Source organism: Centruroides sculpturatus, unplaced genomic scaffold, assembly GCF_000671375.1.
Source record: "Centruroides sculpturatus isolate CEXI.00-Female unplaced genomic scaffold, Cexi_2.0 scaffold823, whole genome shotgun sequence".
In the NCBI taxonomy this organism is placed as follows: domain Eukaryota; kingdom Metazoa; phylum Arthropoda; class Arachnida; order Scorpiones; family Buthidae; genus Centruroides; species Centruroides sculpturatus.
Window position 1 is genome coordinate 78,945 of NW_019385060.1, and position 10,075 is coordinate 89,019.

Below are 10,075 nucleotides of genomic sequence, written 5' to 3' on the forward strand. Positions count from 1 at the left end.
AAAAAACATGTCCCAATTATTTAGATAATCTATGCACGTTTGATAAAATGTGTACACAGCATCATTGCATTTTTTGGCTTGTATATTTTCTGATTTTTCTAATGCTAAAACCACTTTTCTAATAACAATAGGAAGAAACCCCTGGTACTGTCAGTGGGCCGTTTGGTTGGCAACACACTGCACTACTGCGCTCTATGTAGCAATGCAACACTGGTTGTGATGGCGTATACAAAACTAACTTGTTCAATATATTATTAAAAAAATTTTTTTTACAACTTTGCATCAACTTTACAAAATAAAGGACAAAATGCTTATTTTAGAAAATAAATAAAGTTAAAGGACAGATCAGTGAAATAAAGGACTGTCCTCTTAAATAAAGGACGTATGGTCACTGTAACCATATACCATCTATCAGAAATATGCACAAATTGCATCCTCAGTTGGAACATACTGTATGTTATATTACGTGTAGTTAAGACACTATACAGTAGAGCGTCGATTATCCGAATCATTTTGGGACTGGGGTTGTTCGGATAACCGATTATGTACGAAAAAATACATTATTAATATAGTATATTAATATATCCCTCCCGTGTTTAAATTTTTCTCTGTTGCGTGTTGCTTCACGTTGAATTTTCGTTGATATTTAAGCCTAACAAAAATTTTTATAATAATAATCATGGCTATTGTATCGTTAAAAATTATTTCTTTATTTTGTACAAACAAAATAAATATAGTGAGAAATATAAAAACAAAAAAAAATTATACTTTAGAAGTTAATCTAGTATCAAAAACGTTCGATTCAGTAAGAAACAGTCCGACTGGAACGCTTTCGGTTAACCGACGTTTCGGTTGATCAGCATTTGGATAATCGATGCTCTACTGTATTTATTATTGTTGTATAATACAGATTGTTTTATGTATTGTGTATCTCAGCTGGAACTCTGGAAGTTTTTTAAGGTCAAAAACCCTTTTTGGTAACACACAGTGACCTTGTTACAGATCCATAAAGTAATCGGTTCTCCTCAGTAAGCAAATACACCAGTCCCTGCTGCTTTGATTTATGAAATAAGCTGTAAATAACACTATTAATTTACTGGTATTTCATAAGCAAGCTAGACAAACATTCATTTAACTCCTTTCCAAACTTATCCTTAGCTTTTAATTATCCATTTGAGGTAAATTTGCAAGTTATGCTTACAGTCTATGTGGGTATACATGACAACTGGGCAATTTACAATGGGCAATAGTCAAGTGGTTGATGGTTAACTGGGCAACAGTAACTTGGAAATTTTTGCATGCTTAACAAGTATACAATTTGATGGATATTATTTATTTATAAATATTGGTAAAGACTTGAGGTACGAGTTATAAATTATGAACAAGTTAAATGTTCCAACTTAGGAAAAGGGAATATTTTCAATTAATGTGCTACAGCACATTAATTGAAAATATTCCCTTTTCCTAAGTTGGAACATTTAACTTGTTCATAATTTAACGATGTGTCAATCTGTGTAAATCACAATATAATAGCATGCTATATGTGACTTGCAAGTTGCAGTTTGCATTTACATAATCTATATAAGTATACTGTAACTATACAAAGATGAGGTTCAGGCAGCTATGAATTTTTTTCATTATAATCTTATTGGACTTGCCATCGATGTGGTCTGTTGTTAAGTAGCACACACTTGTACAAACCAAATATTAATGTACAGGTAACATAAACATTATCATCATAGATAATTTTGTAATTAAATAATTGAAAATAATTTAATTAATTTCTAGAACCTTTAAAAGAATCTGTATTTGAAGATATCAAAGGTAATCATTAAAAAATAATAATAGTTTGTAGTATATTTTCGAACCTATTGGAAGTAAACAAAATTTTCATTCATTTATAGTTCGAACGTGCTTTGTAACAACATTGGAACGAGGTCAAAAGATTCAAGAACACGAAGCCAGTAAAAAACTTTCTTCGCCTGTTAGCGTATGAGAAATTAATTAATATTAACGGAAATTGATTTAAGAACATTATTAAGATTTCTAAACACATTATAGGTCGAGTTACCAATCCCGCCTCACGATATTCAATATCCGTTAGACGGGGAGAGAATTCTAACCATTCCCGGATACATAAGGTTAATTATAATTATTTGGTTTACTCTCTTTATATCAAAATATGATAAAACTAATTATACAATTGCAGAGAATGGGCTGCTGAAATGTTGTTCGAGCAAGATGGCGAGGAACAAAATGTTGCAACTATAATATTGGATTCTATTTTAAAAGTAGGTTGTTGCAAATTTATCCACTTGGCATTATTTTGAGATCCGATAGCCTTTGGGATAATTACAAAATATTTCTAGTGTCCGACGGATGTACGAGTGGCACTGGCCGAAAATATCATTGTGATGGGAGGTACGGCAATGTTACCGGGGTTCAAACATCGTCTGATGACGGAAATTAAACTACTTTTGACGCAGAAAAGATACGCTAATTTGCCCATCAAAAGTATAAAATTTCATAACCCTCCCTGTAAAGAAAATTACACGGCTTGGCTCGGAGGTAAAATTTCATCAAATTAATTTTAGGTGGTAGTTTATAATAAAAATATTTATTAATTATCATGTATTTTTCAGCCGCTATATTTGGAGCAACTGATGCGATATCCAAGCGTTCCATAAGCAGGGAGCAATTCAACCAGCACGGGATACCCGACTGGTCCGATCACAACTGGGATTCCAGCGGAAAATCCTTAGCCTAGAAAAATGACCACAACGAATTTATATACATGGATTTTTTTAATGTTTTTGTTAATTTATTATTGCTAATAAGCTTTAAATATTATTGGTTATATACAATAAAATATTTGTTCGTGATCGTCTAATTACTTTCCATCATGCATACAAATAAGTTTAAAACATGGAAGTACAATATCAAAATATCAGGAGGAGGCAAAAGTAATGACTGAATTGCAAGCTGGAAGACCATATAGAAAACATTATATACATATAGATATAAATAAATTACATCTGCATATTACTTTATTCAAATAAAATGCTTTGTTTTTTTTTTTAATCCATGGTGAATATACGAGATGCTATATCGTCCAAGACCCAATCGATTCCAGTCAATAAATTTTCTCCAGTTATGGCACTGCATGGGAGAATGTTCCAGTGATGACTTTTTATGGTATCCAACTCAAGAATCTAAAAGACAACAAAGCAGTTTATCTACATATTACATCACCAAATTTCGTTATTTAATTTTAAAAATATATAGAAAGAGTTGTAGAATGATTTATGTGTTGCTTACCTCTTTAATTTCATTAGCAGGCAATGCACCAGGCAAATCTTGCTTATTAACAAACACTAAAAGTGTAGCTCCAAGTAATCTCTGAAAATACAGACACTGGTTGATTGAGCAAGTACTAGCCTTGTTACTACTATACTGCATATCAAAAACATTTATAACCCCCTCAGTAGCGTTACAAGTCTACTGCTTGCTAAGATTACCCTGAATATCTAATTCTTCAAATTCTACACTTACTTCTTCAAGCAACAATGCATGCAATTCATTTTTGCAGTCCTGTAACCTGCGGCGATCTGCGCTATCCACCACCCAAATGAGTCCGTCCGTACTTTCGAAGTAATTTTGCCAGTATGATCTAAGAGATTTCTGGCCGCCGACATCCCACATATTCAAGCGAAATCTATCAAAAACTAGACAGTTAAACTACCAATGGTAATAAGAAAATTCCATTGTAACTTACCCTCTATGTTCTAATGTCTTAATGTTAAATCCAAGTGTAGGTGATATGGTATTGATATCTTCTCCATTAAATTTCTTCAGAATTGTTGTCTTCCCAGCATTGTCTAGACCACTATATTGTCAAGGAAGAAAATCAGTTACTGTATGAATTTTATTGCAATTAGTACAGAGAGAAATGTATTTTGTATGACTTTAAAGTAATATGTAACATGTTCATTTGAGGCAGAGAAAAATCAAGAAAATAGTAACTAGGCACAGTTCATTTTCTGTTCAAGCACAAAGTAAAAATTGACTTTAAAGTCGACCAATCAAATTTTCAGAATGAATTCAATTCTATAAGCCACATAGAAGAGGCTTTGCTAACACTCTGACTCAATTAAGGCTAGCTTATTCTTCATACCTTTTCATAAATTTCAACTGAAAGTCACGTTTTCTCGCGTGGTATGTTGAAATTTTTGTAATATCTTTCATATTTGGGGATTGCTACCTGTTGCAAAATTCACAATTTGCCAAAATCGTATTCAAAATTGCCAGAGAGCAGTCCAAAACAACAAAAATTCATTTGGTAAAAAAGAGCACCACAGAACATGAATCAGCCAAAAAACTTCTGTCAATAATCTAGGCAGTTCTCAGTTGTTACTACAAATCATTTAGGCCAGGGATGGCAAACCTTTTTGACTCTGCATGCCATATAATAAGCATTTTTTATCTTTGAATATCATTATTTGAAGTCTAAAAATGTTTATGCATGCCAAAGTTTCAAAGAAATTAAATGAATATGCGTTAATTAGAATAAGCATAAAGCAGCTGATTCAAAAAAAAAGGATGATCAGGTGATAAACCAAAAGGAGACTGAAAAAGACATAGGTGATAAATGGAAATTATCCAAAGTTATGTGCCACATGATTTCTCTGAAATGCCACTTTGGGCATATGTGCCATAGGTTTGACACTCAATTGAGGCATATATCCTAAGGAATAATTATAACTAATGCAATCCATAAATAACAATTACATTATATATGTAAATATACAACTGTTTTTTAAATAAACCAATATACTGTATACGGTTCATTTCACAAGTCTGGCCTGGAACTCGTGTTTCACCTGATTTGGACTCTGGAATATTTAAAGAGACTATATGCCAGCAACCCTGAGATATGCTTCATATTCCTGTTAAATTCATATAACCTGCACATTTTGTATACTAACATAGACTTGTCCTTGCTATTATGCATTAGTGGTGGCTTGTGGTGTCTTATATGGGAGTGCATTCAAAAGAGGGCAAGTGGCACTCAACACTAATACAATTGTTTTTATTCTGTATAATGTTTTGATTAATTTTAAGTCAATGTTTTTATCAAAACCAATGCTAACAAAAACATTATATGAAAGAAAACCAATGCTATTAGTGTTGCACACCACGTGCCCTGTTGCAACAGCATCTCCATTTTAGACACCACAAGACATCACTATGCATATTTCAAAAAGATGATAAATTTAACATGTAGCAAATATCTATATATATATATATATTGATTTGCTTCATTTATATATATGCATGCCTTATTTCAAAATTTATGTCAAAATAGTTCCAAAACATCTGACTAATGAAGAAAAAGTATAGAATTTGTATACATTAACTATGGAGGGAAGTCAAAAAGTATTGCATAGTATTTTATTATATTAAAACAAAAAACTGTGTGCATTTGCTAAACTTTACAGTCCTTTAATGTATTCCCTTTATTTATCAATAGTTGCTTACCAGCATTTTGGAAAGTCACCATTCCCATTAGCTCCATTTTGTAGTTCCTGGATGTGCAGCTTTTAAATTATTTAGCATTATTCAAAAATTCTTTTTCATTGTAATGTTCCAATTACATTATAAAAGTATTGACCAGTGTTTTTGAAATAAGTAAAAATTTCACATGCACATTCAACTTTGCATTGGCAAACTGCTTCTTGTGCCATATTATATGATTTATTATTTCTTTTAAAAGTCATTCATTCTTTATGTTTACAGTCAATTCTCCAAGAGTTCAAATAGCACTTTCTATATAATTATAAATTGTAGTAATTTGCAAGAACTGCTGTTATTTTGATACGAAATTAGCCGAATGATTTCATTAATTCAAAAAACTCAAGAATTTTTATTTTTTATAAATTTTGGGATTGAAAGAGAACCACCTTTATATCAATACAAAAAAAAGAGAAATTATTTATTGTGACATTGTCATAGTACCAGGCTGCAATTTTTAATCATATTTTTAATTTATTTAATTTAAAATATATGCTCTCCACCTCAAATTAATAGTGACTTGCCCCTGGACTTTTCCTTTAACAATAGAATTGTGCCAGTCATCTATCTAACATCTTTTGGGGAAAAGTTTTTGAATTGAAATAACACGACTTCCAGTATATAGTTAATTGGGGCCTCCTGGTCTCATCTTTGGTCTTTCTAACTCCATTCTCAAGATTAAGGAAAGGCAGACAGACAAACAACAGTGAGAATTTATAGATCTACAATATCTTCAAATTGCAGCACAATTAATATTAAAATAAAATTTATAGTATATACATTAGAAAATCCTTCAGTATATAGATAAATAAATGTACTGTTTAACAACATTGTCATCACACAAAGCATGTGTCTTTGTAATTTTTTAAATTCAAACTTGCATATAGATATCATTGCTATGTACTGTACAATTATTAATGTTTAAAGTTGTTTGACTTAGAGAACCATACCAATTTCAATGGCTAACAAATGTTGATATTCATATACTATTTATATTATGATGTCACAATATAAATAGTATATGCAATTCATACATTCTCTTTACATCGGATCCTTTTCATATGAAGAAAACAGATCTGAAACTAAGAGAAATCTAAGTGTTCTTGTGAAATTTAATTAGGATTTCTTTAACCAAGAGATTGTTTCAAACTTTTAAATTAACAAGGAGTTCAAAGAAGATTGCTCAATTTTACATATATAATAGTATGTATAGCTTTTCTGCAATAAGCAAACCATTTGAGAGGAGACTTATTTCTCATACAAAATATTTTCCTGTTATATTTTCAAATTTTAATAAAATAGAATGCTGCTGAATTAAACTATGCACCTTTAACAGTGGATGAAGTTGAAAGAATGCTAAGTTTTTGAACTGGTTAATGGATGATCTTCAGGCATAGAACGTGAAAGTGCCAGTATTGGTTAGGAAGCAAGATTCCAACTGATTTTTCACAAGTCATGTTCTGTTTATGTCATATTGTGTGATGCAAACATTTCACATTGGTTAGTGTTTATTTATTCGTTCATAGTGATTCGCATGACAGCTTTACTGTGTAAGCCACATTATCTAAATACATCTTGGACAAACTATTTTATTTTTTATTCACTTGTTTAACTTATAAAATAATTTACAACCATCTTAAACATTTCCAGTTTATAATTTTCTAAAGCTTTAAATTTATACATTTCAAATTATTATCTATTGAGAATTAGATCATCTTATCCAAACATATTTAAATATATTACAATAAGCTCAATGTTCATGTTATATTTGTTGAAAAGATAGTGTGTAATTGTATATATTAAATTTAAATTGTCTTGATCTGTGAAATCAATAAACTTTTTAATGTTTTCAAAATAATTTCAACATCTGTCCTAAGAAATATGTAAATTGAATTTAAAATGAAGGCAGATTTAAAACTCATTTATTCATAATGTAATTTAAGTACAGAAGTTTGTTAATCCCATATCTATGAGACCAGAGTGATGCTGGATCATCATTTATCAATAATGCTAGATTACCAGATGTTTTTATATTTTCATAAAATTTGATATGTTATATGCAATCTGAACATTGCAGCAATTGCTGTGCATCTTGTAACAGCACAAGCTGCTGAATGCATGCACTTTGTTTATGCACACTCTTTATCAGGCTGATGATGATAAATACACACGAAGCTCACATCTCTATTGCTATTTTGCCCAATGCTTGTATGGTATGGTTGCATCTAGCTTTATATATATGATTTTATAGATTGCATGTGTTATGAATGATTGTAAAACCTGTAAAAATGTTAATGAATGTGACTTTTGCACACACAATATTTATTTTCCAAGTGTGCACCATATTTCCACCTGTGTTCATTGGAGATATAACCAAACAAATCCAAATTTTTAGAATACTAGTATGCAGGATTATTATTGGACAATTCTCAATTATCAGTTACTTTTCAGAATGTGCTATATTATTGGACATTCCATATTATGAACTTATAGTGTATCTGCAATCCAGTTACTGCATTGTCTGTTAATAGAGAGACTTCAGATAATGATGTCTTGTATTAACAACACAATTTTCTCAGATCTCCATCATCATCTAAAGTGTATATTCTACGTTTATAATGAATAAAATTTCATTTTTATGTAAATAAGAAACAACAAAACAATAATTTAATGTAACAACATATTTAAGATTGCAGTTCATTAATTTTCCAGATATATGCAACCCCAAAGGTCAGTTAACTGTTTTTTTTATAATACAGGTCTACATCAAACAATTTTTTAAATGTGTCAGAACATCGGACATTATTTATCGAACAAGAATCTCATTTTAATTTAAGCAGCCTACCAGTAGCTAAAACCACTAAACACTGATAGCTGTTTAGTGGTTTTAGCCTCATGTTTGTGCCTGACCAATGAGTTAGCCTTCTGAAGCTTTCCAATTTTTATTTTTCATTGGTTTAATACCTAAATAGAGACCAGTTCTACCAAGAGGCACCATACCTTGGTAGATCACCGATATATCCAGTTGCCTTATTCCATCAATCCAATCCATTTTGAACAATTATTACATAAATGAGACAGTAATTTAGTCTTTACAATGGTTAACTGACTTTTGTACCACCATGTGTATTATGTACAATATCTGTATTTTGAGTATAGAGTGAGTTCTATACATGAATTTACTAACTTCTGTAATGCATTTATTTGCTTAATATACAGAAGTTATCATCAATTATGTGGCAAAACTTTATGATTGATTCAAAACAAAAATATTGATTTATATATATCTATTATATAAAAGGATACAGCATAAGAAGCCTAACTTCCTTCTCCTTTTTCTTTAACTTCTTCAGAATTGTTAATAAACCCATTTTCTTTTTTTTTTTTTAAATTAAATTTTAGAAGAAAACTATCACACTTTTCTACATCTCCATTCAAAATCCAAATAACTAGTGCGATAGTGGCGCCATTTGTTAACACGAAAAATTTTTGTATAAAAAATATATAAATATTAAAACTAAAATATTTTTATATTTAAATACAAAATTATTCTAAATAGAATAAAGGAAAACATTAATATATTTATTTTATTAATTTTAATATCATTTTTAATATAAATTAATTTCTGAGGGACCGGGTTCGAGTTCGTGTCATTTCAAATTCTTATACGTGTCGTATAACACGGCTAGTTACGTTTAGGCTGTGTACACATTAGGCGTTTATAAATGCGCGTTTTAAAAAATCAAGAGTTCTGCATATGCATACATACTCAAACGCCCGCTTTTGGCCAAACGCGCGTTGATAGATTTTTGTTAAAACGCGCGTTTTACGGGCGTCAGTCACGCGTTTTGAGATATATGTGCTGCCATGTTGTTGTACATTCGATCGCGCGCTTTCGGGTAGAGCGGACGTACGTTGGCCGAATTGGAGAACGATCATTTCGATACTAGTCTATTTATTGATGAAATCTAAAAGAGACCAGCCATCGTCAAATGATTTTATAGATATTCTAAAAGAATTAAAAAATTTGGGTTCATATTATCTTAGTTTTGGATACAACGTCAGAAACATTCCATGCGTCAGTCGATCTCGTAATATTGGTTGCACCCAAAATTCTCTTTGCCTCTGCCATCGTCTTTTATAGCGACGATGGAGGAGGCACACACAAGCAATTACTTTCACGTCCATTTCCAAACTGAGCCAGTGCTAACGCTCCACTAAACGGTCGTCGAACGACGAGCTAACGCGCGTTTAAGGCCCTGTACACACTAGGCGTTTTTCAACGCGCGTTTAAAAGAACCAAGAGTTCTATGTAGCCGTACACACTCAAAAGCCAAGCGCGCGTTTTGCGAGCGCTTTACGGGCGCTTTGAGATATATGTGCTGCCATGTTACCGTACATGCGATCGCGCGTTTTGCGGGCGTCAGCCGAGCGCTTTGAGATATATGTGCTGAAATGGAAAACGATCATTTCGATACTGATCTATTTATTGATGATATCTAAA

The 10,075-nt window shown here is 31.4% G+C and overlaps 2 protein-coding genes across 2 annotated transcripts in view; one reads left to right on the forward strand and one right to left on the reverse strand.

Moving 5' to 3' along the window:
- Positions 1-2,880, forward strand: part of LOC111634097 (actin-related protein 10-like) — a 16,674-nt gene extending 13,794 nt beyond the window's left edge. Inside the window, exons 8-13 of the mRNA XM_023378774.1 lie at positions 1,789-1,824; positions 1,905-1,990; positions 2,062-2,141; positions 2,210-2,291; positions 2,370-2,568; positions 2,643-2,880. Coding sequence (XP_023234542.1) covers positions 1,789-1,824; positions 1,905-1,990; positions 2,062-2,141; positions 2,210-2,291; positions 2,370-2,568; positions 2,643-2,767 — 608 coding nt within the window. The 3' untranslated portion in view covers positions 2,768-2,880. The remainder of the gene's footprint in view (positions 1-1,788; positions 1,825-1,904; positions 1,991-2,061; positions 2,142-2,209; positions 2,292-2,369; positions 2,569-2,642) is intronic.
- LOC111634098 (ADP-ribosylation factor-like protein 2) lies at positions 2,834-9,028 on the reverse strand. The gene is made up of 5 exons (XM_023378775.1): positions 8,878-9,028; positions 3,776-3,886; positions 3,553-3,715; positions 3,319-3,399; positions 2,834-3,212 (listed from the first exon to the last, which is right to left on the reverse strand). The coding sequence occupies exons 1-5, from the start codon at positions 8,940-8,942 to the stop codon at positions 3,078-3,080; spliced, it is 555 nt and encodes a 184-aa protein (XP_023234543.1). The 5' UTR covers positions 8,943-9,028; the 3' UTR covers positions 2,834-3,077.
- Positions 9,029-10,075: the final 1,047 nt, after the last annotated feature.

Excerpts from the sequence above, each read along its gene's own strand:
- LOC111634098 (XM_023378775.1), bottom strand. The coding sequence starts at position 8,942 with ATGGGTTTATTAACAATTCTGAAGAAGTTAAAGAAAAAGGAGAAGGAA. Across the intron at positions 3,887-8,877 it reads GAAGTTAGGCTTCTTATGCT|TGGTCTAGACAATGCTGGGA; the intron begins GTATCCTTTTAT and ends TTGACAATATAG. Across the intron at positions 3,716-3,775 it reads AAGACATTAGAACATAGAGG|ATTTCGCTTGAATATGTGGG; the intron begins GTAAGTTACAAT and ends AGTTTTTGATAG.